Consider the following 25511-nt stretch of genomic DNA (forward strand, 5'->3'; position numbering starts at 1 on the left):
GCCTTTTCACGATTGGCTTAAAAAAATGGCTTATTTAAATTTATACCAATACGATGGTGGGAAAAGCTTACCAGTTTGTATGTTTTTTATACTTCATTTTTATACTTGATCCTCTGACCGCTTGGAAGCAATCGGAGTACATATTGTTTTAGAAGAAAGGGGTTATGTGGTAGGATCTTTAAGAATGCTTAACTGGGATATTTATATATTCATGGCTCAAATATTAAGGATCATGCTTTTGACGTGTAACTAACGCATTTACGCGGTCAGCGATCCGCTGCCAGGCTTTGGTTCTCCGGGTTGCAGAGGCTTTAGCGTTCCCTTTTCTTGTGATAATGTCCTTCTCCTCGTCATAGCTCCCCAGGAGAACCTGAAGTTCCATTTCATTGAAATAAGCGGCCCGTTTCGCCATATCGATCAGGGTTTCCATGATCCATACATCACGTCTTTTTAAGTTTGGCGTGGACGCGCACAACCCTGTGTTAACCAACCCCGAGTTGATTGAACTAATGCATAACCGCTGCTGTGGAACCGAAAACTCTGGGTTGGTCGGCACAGGGTCAATCAACCTAGAGTTCAGCGTTAACTCAGTGTTTGTTAAACCTCCGTTCGTGGAACACCCCTCTGCTCTCTTGTGTGTTGTGTCGGTTTGTCTACTCAACTTGGTAGCGTGGAAACCCCACACCCACTGGCCCGCTACAACATGTTACGGTATTTCAAGCTTAAACATCAATTGTTTTGTTGCTTGTTATTGTCAAGCCTCCCACGTGGTCGTCAGACAAACAAGAGTCTTGTTTAATTGCTTTAGTTGAAACACTACGTTTAATGTACTTAACTCAACAAAAAAAAAATGCCATGCAAAAAATTATATATTTTGTTCACTACCTATTATGTTAATATTTTTTAGAACAAACCAGTCACTTCAAAATATTGCCTCATTGCTGTTTAATCTAGAAGTGAAGCTAAACGCTATTAAAATAACATTGTATTCCCGTAGGTCCAACCAAATATTTTTGGGCTAAAGTAGGAAAAAAATCCATAGAAGGATTTATGGGATAATTTGTCACACTTTATTTCTCATTAATATTAGTAAAATGGATATATGAATATAAATGAATACATTTCTATCTCTGTCTTGGATGAGCTAACTGAGGCACTGGTCTTTGGCGGTGTTTGTCACTTGTGGGGTTGAGAGTCGGGGGCTTTGTTGGCCCCACTGGGTGGTCCTGTGGTGGCCCCACTGGGTGGTCCTGTGGTGGCCCCACTGGGTGGTCCTGTGTTGGCCCCACCGGGGATCCTGAAGATCTGATACCCAGCAGACTGAATAGCTTTAGCACCATCAGGTCCACAATCTCCTCCTCCTCGGATGGCTGGAGAGAGAGAGCGAGAGTGAGGGTGAGAGGGCGAGAGAGTTGTTAGAGATTACTCGCTCAATATGGAAAGACATGTTCATTAAACATATATTTGGCTTATTGATGATACATTTTAATTTCCTTTCCGATGCTGATATAAAAGGTAAATGGTATAGTATTCACTACCACTATCGAGGCAAGTAGTATAATTCCTCTAATCGAGTCTGACATTATTCCTCAATGAAAATGTACTTGAAAATAAAAGCTACCATTGTTTCACTAACCAATACCCCACTACAATTAGTTTTTCTCGATTGTATACAAACAAAAAATGGAACTATGCACACAATTCTGAAAACTTGAAGCTCATGTTTCAAATACAAGACTCCAGACTGCTAAACTCTAAGCACAATTCCACTGTTTTCACATTTTTGCTAAACTCTAAGCACAAATCTATTTAGCACACTTAGTTCACCTGGATCACACTGGCCTTCAAAAACAACTAATTACCAATAAGTCAGGTGAAGGTGAGAAGTGAGTTAGTGAGAAGACTTCTCACCTGTTCAAACTCAACTGGCAAAACACTTCAATTATGTGTCAGAGCATAAAAGAGGGCTCGGTGAGCTCTGCTGTGTTGTAGATATGGTCATTTGGGCTGATCAGGATTGGAGGTGGGATACAAACTGATTTACATGTAGATCTGTTTCACCTCATTTATATTTTTATTTTTTATTTTTTGTTGGCCTACGAAAAAGCTTTTTATGCAGTCAGTCCAGTACTGTATTGCATAAATATATATATTTGTTTATTACCTTTATGTACTTGTAATTGCACTGATATCATCATTACATCCCCGAAAGACAGTCTTAACATTTTCTTACTGTAGTGTTTTTCATTTTACTTATCAGTGCAATTACTGTACTGTAATTTACCAAAATAGGTAACATTGGTGTTGCAGCATCAACTATAGGTGTACAGTATGACTCTGGGAAACTGGGAATGTGAGTTTAGCCAATAGGAGCTCATTGGATAGACAAATATGCATTGTATCGTATTCTGATACAATTGTGTCAATGCAATATTTATGATATATTCACAGTATTGTATTACAATATGGCAACAGTTTTTATACTATATGTACCACCTAATTGCAACTTTAAAAAATAAGGCTATTTCTAAACAATTTTATACATTGGAATATGTATCATGGCCTCATAAAGCCAAAACATACTGTATGTAATTAGTATTTTGATGTTTTTCTAATTTTTTGGAATGGATCACACCAGTGTTTAATTTATGCTCTCTAAGAGATATTCATTTGATAGCTGTGTTTACTGTTTGGTGGAAAAAAAATCTGTTTTGGGAAGAATTTCTGTAGTTTTCACAAAACGATTAACTCTTCTCAGGTTTGTGTTTAGAGTTTTGAGAAATTGAGCTATAGTTTCAGAAAACGTGTTTAAAAAATTGAGAAAAACTAATCTTGTTTTTATGCATCTCCCCACTTAGTAATTAGAATGATTTATATTCTACGAAGAGCTCCTGAGGGCCTGAGTAGGCCACCTTGTGATGCTCTCTCTCATAGCTGAAGGCCATCAGGATGACTGAGATGAAGAGGTTCAGGACCATGTAGGTCATGAACACGGTAGAGGTCCCGATGAACAGAGAGCCCAGACAGGGACTGTGGTCCAACACCTTGGAGAAAAGTGCAGCACACAGTTACACCAAAAACATCTACAATCCATTATATTAATAACACGCTTGTTGACAAATGCGTTTGTATTTTGTGTTAATAATAAATTATGAACAATCAAGCTTACTCGACATTGGATATAAAATGATACTAGCAGTAGTACTAATGTAGGAAAATATGAATAAGATGTAAACAAACCAACCTCTTTGTAGTTAAAGATGCCCAGCTGCAAACTGATCAAGGTTGACACGCTGTCCCACAGAGTCATATAAGAGGAAAGCTGCCAGCCAAACAACAGGTTGCCCTGGAAACCACATCAAGATAAATTAGAGAGAGTGACAGCGACAGCGCGCGAGAGAGAAAAACAAATATCTGTGAGGTTAGGTAGTGGTAGCAGTTCTAATTTAGTGCTAAGGACAGTAAGGTATTCTGAATGACTGTAAGTAAGTGCTAATGTCTGTAAGAAAGTGTTGATACTGTTGTTAGGTAGAGTTACTGACTGTAAAGCAGTGGTAGTGTCTGTAAGGTAGCGTTAAAGACTGAAAGGTAGCGGTGAAAACTGTAACGTAGCGGTAATGACTCACGCAGACGGAGTAGGCGACGATCATGATGGTCATGACGATCAGGAAGCCGGAGATGTCGCCCCAGGCGCGGTGCAGCGTGGCCGCGATCATGTGCAGCTTGGGGTTGAGACGCAGCAGGTGCCACAGCTTGATGGTGGCCAGCAGCACCACGAAGGCTATCAGGTAGCCCAGGGCCGCGTCCGCCGTGGCTGTCTCGTGGAAGTTGGCGAAGCTATTCACACAGTGATTACGCCGCAGTGGTGACCCCACGGCATAGGAGAACATGGGATGTGGGTTTACAATATGATGGATGCTTCTCGTTCACTTCTCTACTCATTTTCTCTATAGCGCCTGACAGTAAGTTCGGATACATGTGATTAAGGGGCAGGGAGGGGCTAGGCGTATTGCTACAGGAGGCCTACAGATATTCAACGGACATTGGGGGTTTGAAACAAGCTTTTTGGCTGAGAGTAAAATACCCTAACCTAGATTGTGCTTTAACAAGCTGTTAAAGAACAAATACGTCCGATTTGAAAGAATGTATGGAAAAACGGAATTGAACACGATGTTCCATGATTTCTTATATTTTTTATGGTGCTTTGCTCCGTTGCTGAGTCATTTTCCAACTCAGTAAGGCTGAGGATAATTGGTAACTCGAGCACAGACAGGCTAAATTAACGATTATGCACTTTGCACAGAGACTTGGAAGCTAAGGTCCACCTCATTGCAGTGGAGAGATCTTTAAAAAAAAAAAAAAAAAGAAACTTAATTCCTAATCACCAGTGAGCTAATTGTCAGTTAGGTCTCTATGATGTGTGACTTCTGTCACACTGTTCCGGCGCTGTCCCTCTGAATTAAAAGTCCAATTGTCGACCCTTGAAACACCCCCACATCATGGGCCAAAAAGCGTTTTCTTTCACGGTTCGAATAGGGAGGAACAATGGGACGAAAAGTCGACTTGAATTTTGGCATCGCAGTTGATAAACAGGACCATTACATGACTGTTTTCCTTTTGCCTTTGTCTGCACTTTTTTGTGCTCAGGTTAATAAAAAGGCTCTTAGGGTGATTTCGCTTCCCCGCAGCTATAAAAATCGTAAACTACCCTATTTTGTGAGAATGATTGGTTGCTACAATAACCCTCATCATTTCCACTCTGTTAAGTTGAACCGTGAACCAAACTGACACAGAACATTCTGTGGGGCAAACTTTTTACTTTTAAACTTTATCCTTATCCCCTAGTTTGTTAAACTACATGTTTGTGGTCTTTTCGGATTACAAAGCTCGAGCCATCTCCAGCTTTCACGCTACACAGTTAGTACAGTGCAGAGTGCACAGAAGCAGAAGTGAGCCTCACAGCTGCTTGTGGTGGTGGTAGTAGTCCATGTCGCGGTTCCCCACCAGCGTCCTGAAGATGAACATGGAGAGGGCGGCCCAGCTCAGCAGGATGATACAGAGCTCCAGCAGGTTCCACTTGCACCGGAAGTACGCTCCTCTCTGCGCCTTCATCCTCTTACCCTGCCAGGGGTGCCAGGAAGGAGAGAGGGAGTAGAGGTTGAAGGGAAATGAGGACCACAGGAGAGAGGGGGGGGGGGGGGGGGTGAGGGGAGAGGAGGAGGAGATGAAGGGGAGGAGGAGGAGATGAAGGGAAGAAGAGGATGAGGAGGAGGAGAAAATGACAGGAGAGGGGGAAGAGATGAGGGGAGAGGAGGAGAAGAAGGGAAAGGAGGAGGAGATGAAGGTAAGACGACGATGAGGAGGAGTAGGAGGTGGAAGCAGAAGTTGTTAAAATTGTTATCGTGGCTACTTTTGAGACCATCCAGATTATAAAGTGGCCTTTAGCAGTGAATATGAGTCTGGCCTTGGTTGAACATCACTTTATCTCTAATGTGTCCAGACTTTATAAAACTCAAATAAAAAGCTAAAGAAAACCGACAATTAGAGGGACGCCCTTGCTTTCTACGTTCTTGAAGAATCTTTCTGGAAGTAAGGCAAAAGCACATTCTCCGGAGGCCCTTTGATATCATGATGAAGGTACGCCGACGCTGTGAAGGAACGCTAATGCCACGGAGTGTGTGGATGTAAGGAGCTCTGTCAGGGGAGCGAGTTTTGTTGCTGGCTGCGTCAGAGATAGGGTGCAGCTTCTTGGACACTGGGAATAATGCAACAAATTTTGTCGCACTTCAAATTCATGTCACTCATCACACATCATACTCAAATATGGACTTAAATTTTCAATGTTGTTGTGAGAATTTGAGGGGATCAGGGGGTTCACATAAACATCAAGATGGAAGGAAGGAAGGAAGTAGAGGACTACTCTAGCTTATCTGTAGGTTAATGTAGTCGAAGATGAACAGGGAGTAGAGGACTACTCTACAGTAGTTTAGCTGTAAGTAAATGTAGTAGAAGATGAACAGGAAGTAGAGGACTACTCTAGCTTACCTGTAGGTACATGTAGTAGAAGATGAACAGGAAGTAGAGGACTACTCTAGCTTACCTGTAGGTACATGTAGTAGAAGATGAACAGGAAGTAGAGGACTACTCTAGCTTACCTGTAGGTACATGTAGTAGAAGATGAACAGGAAGTAGAGGACTACTCTAGCTTACCTGTAGGTACATGTAGTAGAAGATGAACAGGAAGTAGAGGACTACTCTAGCTTACCTGTAGGTACATGTAGTAGAAGATGAACAGGAAGTAGAGGACTACTCTAGCTTACCTGTAGGTACATGTATTAGAAGATGAACAGGAAGTAGAGGACTACTCTAGCTTACCTGTAGGTACATGTAGTAGAAGATGAACAGGAAGTAGAGGACTACTCTAGCTTACCTGTAGGTACATGTAGTAGAAGATGAACAGGAAGTAGAGGACTACTCTAGCTTACCTGTAGGTACATGTAGTAGAAGATGAACAGGAAGTAGAAGACTTCAATGGTCATGATGAAGAACTGAAGGCCCCCGGGGGATTGGTACAGGCGGAGGTTCTGCAGATCACTGCGGAACTCAAACACCCCTAGAGGAAGAAAACAACAGCTGGTCACAGGCTTATTCAAATGAGAACCAAACCTTTTGTTCCTGACAAACCCAGTCAACAGATGTCAAGCGTTTGCTCTGGTGTTTAGTTAAAGAAGTCTATTATGCATAGAACTCAAAAAAACAACCCGAGGCCTGACTCTCTGGTCTCACCTATCGCTGTGGTCTCCAGGATTAGAGTGACGATGCAGAAGAGGTTCACGTTGGCGTTGTACACGGTAAACTCCACGAACACCGCCCTTGTGTACGTGTCCATCCAGGTGTTGCTGTACAGGTACTCAAGAACCCTGTTGACAAACACCAAAAGTGAAGTACATTTTATTTATTCATCACGGCTAAAGTCTCAAGGGGCTTCAAAGCCACATCTCGCAACCTCTTCATAAGCCTAATGATGAAATGAAGGGAAATACCAATTCGTGGTTGCTGTTTTTGCTTCCAGTTTCCGGCTTATTAATGAGCAACTACTTTGGCCCCGCACATCATTTAATTTTGAAACATGGAAAGAAACACGTGTCCTTAGCAACCTTCAGTTATTTTTCAAAGGACCCTGTAGAGAGAAAGCTTTGAGTTTGTTGAAACAGAACATCACTACGCAGTCCTTTCCTTTCCTTTCCCCCCCACCTATAAGCAGTGTTCTATCTTCGTGAGCAGGCAGGGAGCCTTCTTCATGCGACACCCCGTTAAATCTTCAAAGTCTACGGTAGTTAGGATCTTATCCCACTGGCCAGTGTACCTGCTGGCATTGATTCGGTCTGGTCCAAGGTCCGCCGCGAAGCCCCCTGCCCGATAAAAGGCAGATTTTCCCCAGATAGTGTTGCTCCGGAGTTGCTCCTGGTTCTGGTATGTCCAGGCAGTGGCCTGGGTGTTAGGGGAAATGACCCACCAGTTAGATAGACCTGCTACACAAAGGGCTGTCAGGCAGTTGGTGTGTGAGTGTGCGTGCAGAACAAGATTGGAGGGCATGATAATGCAGTGGTGATGATGTTTGACTCCCAACCTGGAAGTTACTTGGTTCAATCTCCATTGCCCTCATCACAAACCAACTAGATACTGCAGAACGTTAGTAAAATGGATTAAAGATGTACCCATCTGTGCCTGACACAACTGCAGAAGATTTATGTTGTTTTCTTTCTGTAAGGCGGGAATATACTCTGGCCTTTCCGTGTTTCTGCACATTTCTCATATTCTCTTGTGTGATCTTGCTCCTTGTTCTCTTATCTCATTCAGGGGTTTGTTGGCAAATGTGCATTCAGTGAGCCCCCCCCCCCCCCCCCCCACACCTGGCCGTCAGTCGCGTTGTCCCCCGCCGCCCTCTCCCTCCAGCCGGGGTGGTAGGAGCCCATGGCCTCCGCGTCCCAGGAGTACGGAGCGTGGCAGTCCCCCACCAGCCGGTCCATGGGGCGCGCCGCGTGGCAGGCGCTCTGGCTGACACGCACCTGCCGGATCCGAGCGGAGCCCACCAGCTTGGAGTTGCCGTCGGTGATGAAGCCTGGGACACGAGGAGCGCGGAGACAATGCATTCAAAGAAGATTAGTCACAATAGCGGTGGAGTCGAGAGTCCAGCCCCGCTGCTCCGCCAAGTTTTTTCTCGTCTTATTCTTCGTTTATAATGATGATCGCTTTCCAATATATGCATATCTTTTTTAACATGGTTAGTTATAGTTTTTTTCTTCTATTAACCTCGTATTACTCTACTTGTGGCTCACTGGTACTCGTTTGTACTGTTTAGGAAGCCTGAAATTCAAGCATTTCATTGGTTGCTGTTTGATTCATGCAGTTATGAATACATTTTACTAACATACTATCCAACGTTTTTTTGTGACTTTTTACCAGAGTGGCGTCCGAAGAGGTTGTTGAGGAGGGTTCCACTGGCCCAGGAGAAGACCTTGCTGTAGTTCATGCTGCTAGAGGTGTCTTTGCTGAAGCTCCTGCGGATGTGCTTACTGAGGTAGAACGCGTTGGGGTCTCTCTGACTGTACGCCACCAGCAGCAACATCCACATGAAGCCCACGTAGGCTGGGGGATCAAAAACACTAACAGTACTGCACCAAGCTAGTAATTATGCCATCGCATACACACATGGCTTGTCAAAACCCCCCATGCTTCACATATTGTGTGTGTGTGTATGTGTGGGTCTCGGTGTGTGTGTGTGTGTGTGTGTGTGTGTGTGTGTGTGTGTGTGTGTGTGTGTGTGTGTGTGTGTGTGTGTGTGTGTGTGTGTGTCTGGGCGTGTGTGTGCGTGTGTGTGTGAGTCACTGCCTCATATCTGAGGCAGCGTTACAAGGAGCAATTCATCTAGCAGGCACATTTCCTGCTTTCATAAATACAAAAGAATCCAAGAAAATATTAATGGAACTTTACCATAAGACCAAGGGCTTTTCCTTTCATCAATACCTTTCAATACTATTCCTATTCCGGCCCCCATAGATCACGCTGTGCATTGTGAAACAGACGAAGGACCCACACATAAATGTTTTATGATCCACATACTGAGGATCTCCTTGATGAGAGCGAAAGCTTTCTGCTCCTTGACTCGGTTCCTCCTCATCTGCTCCATGTCCACCGGGGGAGGGGGCCGGTAGAGCTGGCTGTCCCTGCAGATGGGTTGCCCGAGCTGGGCCTCTACCGGCCGAGAGACCCCGGGGTGTCCGGAACGTGGGTGTTTGTTGGTTCATTATGATGTAGATGTTAAGAGAGGGGGAGATGGGAAGAGGGGAAATGAAAGGGATGGAGAGAGAATGATATTGAATTGTGAGCAAGAGGGAGCGATAATAACAATGTATATATGTTTACTCTTCATGCAAACAGAGAGAGAGAGCGAGAGAGCGAGAGCGAGAGAGAGAGAGAGAGAGGAGAAATAATTTGATATATTGTCTATCATGAAAAACGTGATTATTCACACCAATGAGAAACAAGACTACCCACATTCAAACTAAATGGAAATACTTACTTTGTTTTGACCATTCATTCAATCAGAAGAAGCTTTTAACCAAAGTGTTGTGGGCCTGAATCCCCCTTGAAATCCTTAACAACTATATGAAGTCCTTGTCATCAATGGGACCCATGCGTTTTGCTCGCTGCTTTTGCATTGCTGAGTGATAAATATAATTGCCCACTTGCCTCTGAGGCTTAGAGCTACAGATTGTATGGTTTCTTTGCAACCACTTTAGGTTGCAACCCACTGCCTACTGCTAGGTCTCAATAAAAGGGCAGTGCAGTGCTTCTCCCATTTGACATCCTGCTGAAGAACTCTTTGTGATCTACACCATGCATAATAATAATAATAATAATAAATAAAATGTATATAGCGCTTACTATGGTACTCTAAGACGCTTCAAAATTTTAAGATGCATAGTAGTCAACAGTAGTCAGTAATGAGCAGGGAGCTGTGTGTGTGTGTGTGTGTGTGTGTGTGTGTGTGTGTGTGTGTGTGTGTGTGTGTGTGTGTGTGTGTGTGTGTGTGTGTGTGTTTGCATGCAAGCTTGTGCGTCGGTCAACATTTATGATAATCACTTCTTTCATAAACTAATTTATTATTCCACTATGTATTGATGGAAATGTACCTGAATTGGTTGGTTTGTGAAACTGCACGTTTTTGTGGTCTTCCTCGTCCAACTTCTTAAATACGAGTGCAAAGAAGATGGCAAGCCCCAGCACCTGTCATCAGACACACAACATATATATGAGAGAGAGAGAGAGAGAGAGAGAGAGAGAGAGAGAGAGAGAGAGAGAGAGAGAGAGAGAGAGAGAGAGAGAGAGAGAGAGAGGGTGTCTTGTTAGAGATCTATCTATAAAGAGAGACAGGGGTCCATGGAGGGAAAGAGCGTGGGATAACAATAGGATATCTGCCTTTCGTTGCCTGAAGGGAAACTTTTCTTATTTACACACATCCTCTCAACCCTATGTGTGGATGTACTGTGAGCAGGGGCGGAGTGGGACACTAATAGCCACCGGGAGAATCCTCCCCGGTCCGGCCCTCCCTCCCCCCGCCAACAACGTTTTTTTTTTTTTTTTTTTCAGTAATAAAAAAAAATCGGTAAAAATTAATGATATAATTATAATTAAGAAAATAAAAATGTGTAAAATAGGCCACAGTTCTGCTCTGTGCGGAAGAGAATTGGCACTCCGAGAATTGGCGCACTTCCTTACAAGACCGGTAACCATAGCAACGCCGGTAAACAAAAGCAAGCAACCACGAACTTGCTCGCCTTCTCTGTCTGACGGGTCTTTAGGGTCATGCCATTAGACGTGGGGCCGCTCATATATCCCCCTACATTTCCGAAAATGGACTTGCCCTGCAAGCTATTTATTGGATAAACGCATTTCCCAATCCCAGGAGTCTTTGCTCCATTCTACGTCAATTCAAGAACCAACAAATCAAAGTAAACTGTAGTTCGTATTATTTATTTATGGCTATGAAAGTTCTGTAACGCCTAAATAATGAAGAATTAAATGAAGTAAAAAGAAATAAGATAAAAAAAAAAACATGAATGAGACATAGAGAGTAAGCAAGTGGTATAAATATTGGTTGGATGTTCCCGAGACATATATTGTTTATTTCGGGGTTTTTCACGGCGTCTCGACGGGGAATAAATTATGCTCAGGGCCGGCTTGCAGACGCTCCTCGGCCGCTCACAACTGTGGGCCGGTGCAACTGACTTCGCAGGCCGCTACACAATTGCGGGCCGGTCCACCTGACCTCGCTGGCCGGCCGGCCGACCGGGAAATCTCCCGATCGTCCCGACGGCCACTCCGCCTCTGACTGTGAGGGAGACAATCCTTTGGAACACAGCCCCTGTTTTCTGCATAATGAAAGGCTTTATGAAACATAATTGTACCAAATTGTACAAAACCTCATGAATCGTTCATCCATCCATATATCGATCCATACAGCCATACAAACAAAAACAAGCAAGGATGTGCATGTGCTTCTGAGATAGAATAACTGGATGTTGTTTTTCTATAGGGACATGTTTACTTTACTTATTGTTTCTTTTTCATGTCCTTTGTGTATGGTGTCCTTGAGTGCAGAGAAAGGCGCCTTCAAAATAAATGTATTATCATTGTTTCTATTATTATTCCCTCCCCCGCATCACCTTGAGCGGCTGGATGACGAGGAGGCTCTCGAAGAAGGACACGGCCATGGAGATGAGCCAGCTGATGGATAGCTGCTTGCCGAACTTCAGGCCGTACAGCATGGTGAAGAAGCCCGCCACCACGCTGGTGGCCAGCACCAGGAGCCAGCCCAGGAACACAAACCACCACGGGAGACCACCTCCTCGGCGGCCCCCGCAGCAGCTCCTCTTCCCCTTCCCCTTCCCCACCTCGGGGCGGAGGGGGTCGGGCCTGCGAGGTGGTACGAGTGGATCACTTTAGGCTTCTTTCCTCTGGTGGGGGTCCACAGAGGGACAGTCAGACTGGAGGACGTTGGACACTTTTCAATGGCATTCCCATATCTACATTTAAAGTGAGAGTAGGCGATTTGGAGGAGCCGGCAAGTGTAAGCACAGTTTTGAGGGTGTCCACCTGTAAAACGCCTACCCCTTCCTTTAGGCCACCCTCCGAAGCCACTCCCCCAAAACACATGACGGTTGCCGATTGGACGACCTTCAATTCATTAGGGCCGAATGAAATGATTGGACGACTTATTACAGGTCTGCGGCAGCCCCAGATAACTCTTAACTCTTAAACATAACTCTTAAACAAATTTTGAGGTGGTCTGCTTTAAACGGGGCTGTCCGTGTGAGCCAACGGTCCTCACCTCTGGGTCAACTTGTCCAGTTTTCCGTCCTGGACCTTGGCCATCTGGTCTCGTAGGAGTTCTTTAATGGTGTGGATGTGCTCCAGGGCCCGACGGTGGGCGTTCTGCTCGGGGTAGTGGGACGGGTCCAGCTGCCCTAGCCTCTGCTCCATGTAGCCTATCTGTCTGTGCAGGTGCAGGGTCTTAGCCCGGTGGATCTGCGCGCTCTCGTTGGTAATGGTCTGTGGTGGTACGCCATCGCCGCTGCCGCCCGCTGGGGAAGAATTTATTTTTCACTTATTTTGTTTAACTTCTACATTGATATTTGTGTGTCAGTATATATATTTATATATATGTATTTCTATCCATCGACCCATCTATCTCTATAGGTCCCTTCATTCCGCCATCCGTTCTTCAGTCTATCCAACCATATCTTTCTATCCATCCATACCCATCTATCTATCCATCCATCCATCTCTCTATCTATTGACCTTTCTCTATCTATCTATCTATCTATCTATCTATCTATCTATCTATCTATCTATCTATCTATCTATCTATCTATCTATCTGTCTGTCTGTCTGTCTGTCTGTCTGTCTGTCTGTCTGTCTGTCTGTCTGTCTGTCTGTCTGTCTGTCTGTCTGTCTGTCTGTCTGTCTGTCTGTCTGTCTGTCTGTCTGTCTGTCTGTCTGTCTGTCTGTCTGTCTGTCTGTCTGTCTGTCTGTCTGTCTGTCTGTCTGTCTGTCTGTCTGTCTGTCTGTCTGTCTGTCGATCTCTATCTATCCATCGATCTACCCATCTCTAGCTATCTATCCATATATCTATCCATATCTATTTGTCCATCCATCTAGCTATCCACATCTATTTAGCTATCTAGACGTATCATTATATCTCCCTGTTTATATATATCTCTCGGACATCTCTATGCTACCAGGCAAGGCCGGTTGGTGGATTGTGTTCAGGGAACAAAGGGACGCCCCACCTTGTATGGGCGGATCTATTTCAAGGTGCTGAGAGTCTTTGGTGCCATTCCTGTCTGCACCCTTTTCCAAATGCTCTCGGACGATGGCCTCCACCACAGAGAGTACGGCATTGACATCCTCTCTCCCTGCCGACTCAAGCTCCTCCTCGGACACAGGGGAACTGCTCTTCAGGGTCTTGGATAACGAACATGCTGTCTTTTTGATGCCCTGTGGAGGCAGATGGGTGTTATCACACTATGTGTAAAGATATGAGATACGAACACACTTTAAGGTTCCCACAAGGGAAATCAAGGTACCACATTTTTAGGGAGAACGGACAGAAGTGGATTAAAAAAGGATAGTGAATTTGAAAATAATAGAGAAATACAATGAGCTTTCATAGATAGATTCTGAGATTCATCCTTGGATTCTTTGTGGAGATGCTTTCAGTAATAGAAACATAATTGCTTTTCATTGTTGGAAATCGGACATCATCCTCTACGATCACTCACCAGGAAATGAAACACTTTCAAACTCTAATAAGGCCAACCCCAAAAGGGTGTGTAAAGTTTGCAGCCACCCTGAGGCGGAGCTCTAACTCTACCTTGACAGCAGCCTCCAATTTGCGATCACAGGCTTCAGCCGGTTGAGGCCGTGAGGTGTAGTGGTCCTGTGTTAGTGTTGACTTGGGGCCCCGGGTGTCCGGTTTGGCCTTAGGCTGTTTGAGGCTCATCTTTCTCTCCCTGGGGCAAGTGTAGCGGAAGATGCTGACGATGACAATGTTGACAGGAAACACCATGAGGGAACTCTGCATCCCAATCATGAACTGCTGCCAGGTGAACTCAATGGTACCTAGAGGGAGGGAGGGAGAGAGAGAGAGAGAGAGAGAGGGGGAGAGGGAGAGGGAGAGGGATAGAGAGAGTTCATGTTTGTGTGGGTTTGTTAATGAGTGATAATAATTGTCCAAACATTTGTCTTTGGCTTCAACGGTGTTGGTTAAAACACATCCCAAAAAATCACAATGTGTACGATGGTTCCAGTGTGTACGATGGTTCCAGTGTGAAAAGTGTACGATGGTTCCAGTGTGAACAGTGGGTATGATGGTTCCAGTGTGTACGATGGTTCCAGTGTGAACAGTGTACGATGGTTCCAGTGTGAACAGTGGGTATGATGGTTCCAGTGTGAACAGTGGGTACGATGGTTCCAGTGTGAACAGTGTGTACGATGGTTCCAGTGTGAACAGTGGGTACGATGGTTCCAGTGTGAACAGTGGGTATGATGGTTCCAGTGTGAACAGTGGGTACGATGGTTCCAGTGTGAACAGTGTGTACGATGGTTCCAGTGTGAACAGTGGGTACGATGGTTCCAGTGTGAACAGTGGGTATGATGGTTCCAGTGTGAACAGTGGGTACGATGGTTCCAGTGTGAACAGTGGGTACGATGGTTCCAGTGTGAACAGTGGGTATGATGGTTCCAGTGTGAAAGTGTGTACAATGTATGTGTCTGTGTGTGTGTCTGTGTGTGGGTTATGTCCTTGCACGGCACGATATAAGTGTGTGTTTATGTGCGTGCTTGCGTGCGTGGTTGTGTGACTTGTGTGCGAGACCACACATAGCCTGAGGTGAGCTTGTGTGTGCTGGTCCGTGCGGCCCACCTATATCCATGACCTGCTCCGAAGGGTCCTGGGGTACCCCGTAGAACAAGATGCTGGTGAGCATGGTGCACATCAGCAGGGAGAAGCAGCAGGAGACCCTCTGCACGCGGGTGAACGGGCTGCTGGCGGGCCGGCTCAACACCGAGAACCAGAGGTGGCCGTCGCTGAAGCCTGAGAACGTCTTGCTGTAGAACAGATTACTGGAGGGGGGGGGGGGGGAATAGCATTTATATAACGGAATAGAGATACCAAGTCAGTCAAGTGGCAATCCCAAAGATTTCCGAGGATTTTCCGGCAAATCGTCAATGGTCAGTTACGCAACCCTCTGTGGCGCACAAGGGAACACGAGGTTGATTGGGCCATATGGCCAACTGATGAAAGCCCTGACATTAAGTAAGGATGTTTTCAACATGAGCGTTAAGAAGTGTCATGTTCTTGACATGAGTGTTAAGTATAGGGTGTTGATTGCAAATCCCCCCCCCCACACCCCCCCCTTGCATTAGACCCCAAGTGGCGCGTTTCTAGTCACGTGTTTTCCACAACCCAGCAATTCTGCCTGAGAGGGTATGGCACCGCTAACACCTCACCGCTAACCCCTCACCTATATTTGGTTTTCTTTCTAATTCGTTACTATAACCTTTTGGCTCGACAATTCCCGTTCTCGCTGTAACCATTTAAGCTGATATATTTCTGTCCATTATGAAAGTCTATCTATATTGACGCATCAATTATATGTAAAGATAATTGATTTCACACTTTTTTTTTATAAAAGTGCATCCAAGATCTTTTAAAAAGACGCCACAGGGCTGAGTGGTTTTGAGTGCCTCCGACCCAACCATGAGAGAATCACAGTCTCTGATTGACAGAAGCAATTGGGGGCCAGTGTGCTCGTTTATCCAGCAGAAATGATTGGCTTGCAGATCTAATCACCCATGTTCACAAGGCAGCGACAGTGCAGAACTTAAAATAGAAAAAAATTGGAGACTGTAACGCATAACATAAAGGGTTTCAAATGCGCTTTCATACATATCAAGGGGAACTTGACTGATTCATTTTTCTTTCATGTTCAAATACTTGTAGTGTGTTTTAATGATTGATCAGAGTCCTGGTTATTGTCAGTCCCTGGTCTCTGGTCACCACCAAAAACTGTCTCAGTATAAAAATTGCTTTTATCTTCAATTGCAGTTCAAAATTAGTGCATTTGAAGTATCGCCTTTCAATTACTGCCATTGTCTCCTTTATCTGGCAGGATAAATTCTGGTGTGTATATGTGTGTGTGTGCGCGACCACACACATTTGGTTTCTGACCTCAGGAGTCTATCCGCTATCTCATACCTGAATCCCTTTAAGTCCATCTCCGTGGCAACAGGGAACACCATATCTAGGATGCAATCTCCCACATCTTCAGCGAGCCAGCAGTTACAAAGGAAATACCACTTCCGCTCTGTCTGCAGGTCCTTCACCACCACCTTGTTCACGTACCTGAGAGAGAAACACCCCCCGCATTAGTGGCAATCAGCAGGAGGCAGAATAGATCTTAATTAACACTTTTTAACCCTAAATGACATGTTTTCATTGCTTGAGTCGTTTTTTGAGTCGATTTATTTGAATGTGTTTTATCGGATGATTTTTATTTGTAGCTGTTAATTATTTAGCTTTTTAGATTTTTAAGGTTATTTAAAGCTGCACAAATTCCTGCATAAAATCAATGTTAAAACATATTAATGCTCATTAAGACAGAAACCTTCTGTTTTAAAGGTTCATAATCAATCCTCATATTTTTACATATCATATTATTTTTTCATATCATTTTTACCGTAAATCATCTTTATGCAGCAGTATATAAACCAAACCATCAGGTTGGCCATCAGTGGCTTTCGAAGAGAAGATAAGATGGTAGTAAAAACATGAAAATATGAAACATGTAAACAAGAGTGGAAGGCTCATTAATCACACAGATAGTTTTTTGCTGACCTCGCCAACATGGCTACTCTGCAAATTCACAACACATTTCATTTGCATTAATGTGTGCTAATTAGAAGTAAAAAGTCTAATTTAATCTCATGCGGGAATCAAAGTCTAAGATCTCGAAGATCTCCAAAGATTGTCAGTTAAGTCCATATCTAATGCTGAATGAGGTTAGCCAATTGGGATTGAGCCTATGGCCCACTGATGACAGCCCTTGCATTTGCATCTAAATGGCCAGCAGCACTCCGCCAACGCCAGAGAGGGGATATGCATTAACTCTTCCACTCACTTATGTGAGTCACAGTGTTTTTTTTGCCAAAGAGATCGAAACAGAGATCTTCTAAATTGCCACTTTAAAAGACACACTGGGATCAGAGACACAAGTCATGCCTTTTAGTCGGCCAAAAAAATAAAAAAAACTGTGTGCTACTACCGCACACCTAACCCATGACATAAAATACTGGACCGGGCCTTAACAGACCAGGGAGTTTCCTACCAGCCCGGGTCCGAGCCGGAGTTGTCGTGCCACAGCCTGATGCTCTGCAGGTGGCCCAGGGAGAAGGGTGTGGTCAGCAAGAACAGATCCGCCCCACCTCGTTCAAACACCGGCTTCCCCCTGGCGCTCAGGTGGTGGGGCTCGCTGTCTCCGTCCGAGCCCTCCATAGTTATGGTCACCTGGGACACAACACAAGAATAGAATCATAGATGGATTTATTGGAGATAGTACAGGTGCAAATATGCAAAATTACACAATTTGATATGCAGAATTAAACAAGGTGTGGAGGATGGTTATTATTAGATTAATCTGTGTTCGGAATTGCTTTTGAAATCTTTATTGTGCAGTGTTTTTGTTGTTTTACATGTAGAGCAAACTATATAACGGAAAAGTAATACATAGGATGTATATCTTAAAGGCCAATTATTAGCATAATATTGGCCTGCTACATGTGTAATATTCTGCTATATCCTAAATAATAACAAATGTAGTGTAGTGGTGAAAGTTGGTGCATTGGTGTGATTGAGATGGCTTTATAAAGTAGATGTTCTGCAGTGGAGGGCTCAATGTAGAATATGTCAGACGTTTTCCTCTCCAATAAAAGAGAAGAGAGTTGCTGTTTACATTATAAAAGACAGAAAAAATATATGTTGCATTTCCAATTGAACCATTCCAGCATTGCAGCATTTCCACTTGTTTGAATGGAGGAAAGGTCGGACATGGATGAGTAGAATTGATCCTACACGGTTTGATTTATGGGAGCTGGAGACCTCGGGAAGATGCCGGAATGATGCAATCAATCACTGAAGAGATCCAGAACCGTAACCCATGATCCTACCCACTAACATTATGCTCCCTTTCACAAAAACAGTTTTCTCGGAAATGAGTATGACTCGTCATGGATTTTTAAAAACCAGCCAATCACTCCGTGACCAAACGATGTTCAAAGGGTGATGACTGGCATTCTCTGGAGGATTCATTTGTGTCCATTGTCAGTGATCCACCGGAAAGAATATCGCATAATCAAGAGGATACTCATTCAGCCCGATCGTTTTTGACTAATCATCTCCCAATCGTTATATAAATGTTGCTATTTTATAGCAGGAACAATATTTGAAACACAAAATAACACAGCGCCTGTCCCAGCTCTCAACTTTAGTTTTTGATAGCATTGGACTTAATGGCATCTAGCCCAGTTTTGTTGTGGTTCTGCGTCGCAACATGTAGTTATATTTTAGATACATGTAGTTATATTTTAGATACATATAGTTATATTTTAGATACATGTAGTTATATTTTAGATACATGTCGTTATATTTTAGATAGAGGTGCAGGTGAGCTGTTGCTTCTGTCACTTCTCACTACACTGGTGACGTAGGGACCCACTGCGGTGACGTAGAGACCCACCGCGGTGACGTAGAGACCCACCGCGGTGACGTAGAGACCCACCGCGGTGACGTAGGGACCCACGGTGGCCGTTACCTGAGAGGAGGTGGCCGCTCCTCGCCGGTGTCCCGTGCTGACGCTCAGGAGGTAGCGGTAGTCCTCCAGGGGGTCGTTGTCCTCGAGAACCGTCACCTTCAGCTGAGGCCCATCCCAAAGCACAACCACAGGTTACACTTTGTGTGGGTGTGTGCGTGCGTGCGTGCGTTCGTTTGTGCTTGTGTGCGTGAAGTGTTTGTGTGTGTGTAAAGTGTGTGCTATAGTTAAGGTTAAAGTTTATTTATCATATGTACATTAGTCAACATCATTAATGGCCATGAAAGGCTTGGATTTGAGACACCCCTGACCGGTAACAAATAACAGTGTAGCGATAAAATACAGAGAAGAGATAACAACCTAAGATAAGAATGCAAAACAAAAAAATGTGTGTGGGCGCGTGATTGCATTTCTGTGTGTGTGTGTGTGTGTGTGTATTTGTGTGTGTGTGTGTGTGTGTGTGGGCGTGTGTTCGTGTGTGTGCGTGTCTGTGTGTCTGTGTGTTTTGTGTGTATAAAAATGGAAAACCCCCTTCTCCTTTCTACTTTGCAATCTACAGCCCAGTATCTTCCCCTGCTGCTCATGTCTCTACAGGTCACTTTCTGGTCCTGGTTCTTACTGTGATGGTTTGAAAGATAAGAAGAACCTATGCCGGTCAGACTCAGTTCATAGAGGGTATTTTTTCTCTGAGATAGTTTCACAAAGATAGTGCAGCACAAACTTTATTCGTACAACACTCTGTTCATACAATTTATTCTTTGATACAAACTATTTTTTGATTGGTATGGGTTTTTTGGTATTTAATAATTGAACCCTTATTTTTAGATATCACTAAGGAGCTGGTAGAGGTACCAAAGACATGGCCCCATTTTTAGGTTATGCTTCTCCAGACATTGTTTGAGCTCTATTAACATAGACCCACACCTAGTACTGAGGGATTGGTAGATGTTTTCCAGTGGCTAGATTTCCTATTACAGTTTTTCTCAGTCGCTTTGGTACATTTCTCAGATCAGAATTGAAATTCTGAAAACTACCTGTTCCATCTTCACATCATTGTCGTTTGTGCATATCAAAAAAAACAGTTTCTCATTTCTTTGAACAAGTTGCAAATGCTTTGGTACATTCATGCAAATGATTATGTACAATTCTTTGCTCTTTCCTACATTATCGATTGCTTATGTCATGTTGATCAAAATGTATTGTAATCAAATAGTCTCACCCTCACAACATTTAGGCATTAGTTCATTGCATAAGTCTTTACATGCGAAATGGTTGAACAAGTTGTCATAATATGTCAAGCATAATTCTATACATTTCCATTTGACTTTTTTTCTAAATCTGTCCTGAATTGGTAAATTGCTACCAGGTGAATCTTGACTTTCTCTAAAGAAGGGAAATGTGCGATGGGTTAGGTCAAGCAACGATCAACCGGTTTACTGGAATAGCTCAAAGGTGCATCTCTTTGGCAAGTATATATATAGCTGGAGCACAACAGAATGTTACATTGTCTGAGAATTTGTGGCCCAACAGACAGGAACGTCAGGAGGTGTAGGATGACTGCACTGTAATTCCTACAGCAATGCATGAACAGTTTACCCTAAGGAGATTTTCCTATGTTGACATTTCTAGCAATGACATGGTCTGTCAACAAATTACAGTACAAACAGTCAAAGCGTAAAAGTGAATCTTGTCCAGTCTCTTGCAATCAATCTCCCACCTACACTAAGGTGTAACTTACAATTTACAATAATTATCTTTAAAACTTAAGCCATGGTTTACATCAGAACATCCCTCCAGAGTACAGAGTACACTGTTATATTGACAACATGACTAAGCAATTTGACTGTCTTATCCGTACACAATGACACAAGGACGTGTCATTTTGAAGGCACTGACATGTTCATTGACACAGATATTTACTTTTGAGAAACAAACTAAGGATTTTGAGCAAGAGACTGGCTTTTGCATGGAATCCATGGTGTTTTGCTATTTGTACGAATTGTTTTGAGAAATGCCCTTACTGTTTTGCAAATTTCAATTCTGATCTGAGAAATGTACCAAAGCGACTGAGAAAAACTGCAACAGGCCATTATCAGACCGTTGAAACCTTTTACTGTCTATTTTCCTCACAAATGCAAATATATATTGCGTATCAGGTATTAGCCTGCGCTCCTCCACAACCCCATATGCATTTCAGGTGAGCCAGAGTGGGACCCCCGAAGACCACCCGGGTTTGGCAACCACAGCCCTAACCTCTAGTATCACAAACACACACACACACACACACACACACACACACACACACACACACACACACACACACACACACACACACACACACACACACACACACACACACACACACACCTTCACCGTATCCTGGAGGTCCTTCCGGCGTGCCCAGGTGACCACCAGTAGGTAGCCCAGGAACAGAGACCCCACGAAGCAGACCACCACGGGGTTCTGGGCGAAGGAGCTGAAGAGCTCTGCCACACGCGACATGTCGATGGTGTTGGGCATGACGAAGAGCGAGCTGGCGAAGTCCGTGGTGTGGTTGCAGAAACATTGAGTCTGCGACAACGTGGAGCCGGCTCCAAGCTGGGGAAAAGGGATTCGGTTTGAGGGGCGGAATGAGTTCATTTACATCAACTGAATCAGATGACAGCTGTGTTTGAGTTGTGTCAGAGAGTATGATCTGCTTTGCCTTGGACTGGACCTGGTTCATCATAAATCATTTCTCTCAAATGCTTTATTAACTGCTCTATTTTGCCGTTTAGTCACTGAGCGGATAGTTGTAGCCTAGGCGACTGACCATGAATAAAGGTACCATTTAGGAGCAGTTATTCTGCCCCCAATATATCAAACTTTATCTAGGCAGCATGCAAAACTGCAACACCAGGTGATAAACAAGTGGAAAAACACAGCGAGTAACCGAGAACCAAAAATAGATAAATAATGACTTCAGAGAATCACAGAGGTACATTCGTCAGCTACATTGAAACAGAAAAACAAACTACTCGATCAACTAAAGTGGAGCGTTTTAAGTTGTTGTGTTTAAAGATACCGTCACAGTGTGATGTACGCATTGGCGCCGGCTGTTCCTGAGGCGAGGTCCTTGGCAACACTCACCCGGCAACCACGGGTACTCCATTCCAACTTTGTCTTGTTCCAGAACTTGCAGCTGCTGGTGAAGACAGATATGTCTACGGTGGCGTCGATGGACTTGATCCCTGGGCCGACGACAGGCCTCAGGACCAGGAAGTACTCGCCATCGTTCCCCCCCAGCTCCTCTGGGTTCACCAACCACGTGTATCTCTCCTCTGTATAAACACACACACACACACACACACACACACACACACACACACACACACACACACACACACACACACACACACACACACACACACACACACACACACACACACACACACACACACACACACACGCACACACGTTTATGTAAACAAACACACACACACATATGGATGCTTACATATTATGCACATTATGCATTCACACATGCAAACATATACACATACCCACATACACACCATACCCAGCAATATTCATAAATTAATCTCTTTCTACATGCAATACAGACGTTCATATATCTGGTCAGCAGCGATGTGTACCTTGTGTGGTTCCCTCGTGGGGCATCTTGGTCATGAGAGAGTAGTTTGATGTGGTGGGGAAGACACCGTGGCCAAGGTATACATTGACAGGCAGCGGATCCACCGAGGGTAAAATCTATGAATGAACCATCGCTCTACTTTAGGGAAATTATGAATGTGCAATCACTTCATTGTGGGGAAACTATGATTGAGCCATCATTTCACTTTGTAGAAACTATGAAACCATGAATAAATCATCACATCACTGTGGGGAATCTTTACAGAAACAATACACATCACAAGATACAGTGGAAAATCTAACTACCACAGACCCAGAAAATAAGTACTTTGTTAATCACACACAGGATATTCGGTTTGTGGTCATGACTGCATTCATGTTATAATTTTTCATCATTATCATTATCATCCCCACTACCATCATCCCTATCATCAGCATTCATCTTCGTCATCTAGTTTTTACCAGAGAACACATGAGAGACGCCCACAGACCACACACACAGCACAACACCGGAGACAAACCCGTCATTACAACCAGACCTTGATCAGCAGTGTTTCCTCAGTTGCGGGGACGGACAGCACTACAGTGCTCTGATTAGCCAGTTCCAAAACGAACGAGCTTTCCTGCTGCGGCCCGACCGGTCTTGGCATGACAATCTGCGGGCCGACAGCAGACAATGCTATAGCCAGAGGGTATGGACAATAGGCCTGTCACCGGCCAACCCAGGGCTCATGTTTAACACGGTGTGTGTCCGGCTGCTACAGTAGCGCCTTGGTTGGATGGGGGTCGACGCCAGAGGTACTGACCTCCAGGTAGTCTGGCATGTCGCCCAGCAGTAGGGCGGAGCCGTCGGGCTCGCTTAAGGACATGGCGGAGACCATGCCGCTGATGTCGCCTTGTTTCTTCCAAGAAAACGGGTTTGACCACGTGTATCTCATCTGTGGTGAGAGAGAGAGAGAGAGAGAGAGAGAGAGAGAGAGAGAGAGAGAGAGAGAGAGAGAGAGAGAGAGAGAGAGAGAGAGAGAGAGAGAGAGAGAGAGAGAGAGAGAGAGAGAGAGAGAGAGAGAGGGAGAGAGGGAGAGAGGGAGAGGGAGAGAGGGAGAGGGGGAGAGAGGGAGAGAGGGAGAGAGGGAGAGAGGGAGAGGGAGTGGGAGAGGGAGAGAGGGAGAGGGAGTGGGAGAGGGAGAGAAACAAATCAAAACCAATTACGAAACCTCCATGTAACACTGTCGTAGAATGTACAGAGAAAGGTTTCACTAATTAGTGAATGTCTAGACACTTGTAGCCAAATCAACTACAAATACAGTGAGTTAAGATGCATCTCATTAAAGCTGCGCTAGGGATGATCCAAGAGTCAATAAAAGAGAGGACAGCAAAGATCGGAAAATAATTTATCTGCCGTTAAGATTTATTTCATTTGATCCACCAGTGATTGACAGGCAAGATGGATTCCCCACACCAATCATTGAAAAGATGCCCCGATAGTGCAGGGAGGGGATTCAAATGGATCGTTGGCTTACTCGCACGTCTACCACGGCCGAGGCTGAGAGGAGCTCAGTGATGACGGGTGGGAACGTAAACCGAGGAGAGTTTGGGTCTGGAGCAACTATAGGATCTGTGAGTCCTTTGCCTGGACTGACCCTGAGAAATGAAGAGAAATAATTAGATGGCTAGTTAGATATTTAGACATCTTTGTAATTTATTCTTTGATTGTTTTGCATGCGCAAATAATAAATCAACTTGTGGCGCTCCTTGCGGAATTGGTTAACAATCGCAACTTGATGGCGTTGCGCAAAGCATGTTGAGTGGAGCCCTGGGCTTACCTATTGACAAGCAGGCCAACGCCCGCTGCATGGACACTGACAGGCCCGGAATCAACCTGTTTGTCCCTCAGCAGGGCATTCTGTACCGTGTCCAGTGTGTCAAGAAGAACATCCAAAACCTCCTTCTGCAAAGAAAAGAACATTGGGTACTGGTTACAGCCGACAGCAGAGTGCAACGTCTTCAGGTCATGCGTCACATTCGTAGATTGGAAAAAGTGTGTGTATCTCATTTGATCTTGATTTGTATTTCATAGGATGAAATTAAAGTTCAACGTGTGTTTAATCAGTAGAAGGTAGGGGCACTTGCCTCAGAGGCGGAGTCAAGTATGTAGCTGATGATGTTCACAATAGAACCAGCTAATGACAGTGTCTCCACGTCATTGCCTTTGTCCCCAGAGAGCATGGATGAGCTCAGGCCCTGAGCCATTGAGGCCAGTTTTCTCTTGAATAGGGAAAATAAACAGAAAAGCCACAAGTCCTTTTAGCTCTGCTTTTGAGTTTGAATGGGAAAATCCTTCTTAATGAGCCACTTGTTGTTTCTAGCCTCTGACCCATCGAAACTCGTGCTTTGAATGAACTAAACCACATAATGTTGTTCTGAGAAACCCACATCTATTTATATAAGGAAGGTAAACATTGTCTGGTTTATTTGCCCGGCTAGAGGCCATTGCTATCATTCTAATTGTGTTGAATTGCCTGGGTATTATTCTGCTCAGGGGTGAAGAATAAATTGAAAGGGTCTGCTCTATTGAATCCTCGAACCAGTGTCCATTCTATTTACTAATTCAGCAGATGCTTTAACGACAGCGACCCAGAGTGAAACATTGACTTTTTTACATTGTCATTCGGCAGCAGGTAAAGAACCTCCCTTAGGAGAGCCTGATCCTGATCCTATGGACATCCGGGATCAATTCCCGTACCTTTTGGCTGGGGTTCAGACGGCCTTAACTATAGGCTACCCAGCGCCTATTCACCTTAAAGAACACTGTTGTGGAGGTTTTTGCTGGTATATTAACAAGGCCTTAACGAAGGGGTTGCTGCGAGTCTTTAAGGCAGTGTATCACCTTTGTCATTTATGCTGTGTGTGCTTGGAAGGAACATTCCTAGTTATGCTGCTCTCATT

General features: G+C 44.3%; 1 protein-coding gene across 1 annotated transcript; it reads right to left on the reverse strand.

The window, feature by feature from the left end:
* Positions 1-1068: 1068 nt before the first annotated feature.
* Positions 1069-22592, reverse strand: LOC130373728 (polycystic kidney disease protein 1-like 2). The gene is given in 23 exon segments (XM_056580351.1): positions 1069-1370; positions 2913-3044; positions 3245-3346; positions 3627-3837; positions 4961-5121; positions 6486-6613; positions 6787-6920; positions 7367-7491; positions 7914-8122; positions 8464-8649; positions 9124-9227; positions 10160-10290; positions 11730-11979; positions 12395-12647; positions 13356-13563; positions 13940-14187; positions 14990-15189; positions 16325-16471; positions 17454-17632; positions 18936-19037; positions 21300-21530; positions 22062-22252; positions 22568-22592. Coding segments are annotated over 23 exon segments (3903 nt in total). The 3' UTR covers positions 1069-1124.
* Between the last annotated feature and the right edge of the window lie 2919 nt (positions 22593-25511).

Source organism: Gadus chalcogrammus, chromosome 20, assembly GCF_026213295.1.
Source record: "Gadus chalcogrammus isolate NIFS_2021 chromosome 20, NIFS_Gcha_1.0, whole genome shotgun sequence".
NCBI classification, from domain to species: domain Eukaryota; kingdom Metazoa; phylum Chordata; class Actinopteri; order Gadiformes; family Gadidae; genus Gadus; species Gadus chalcogrammus.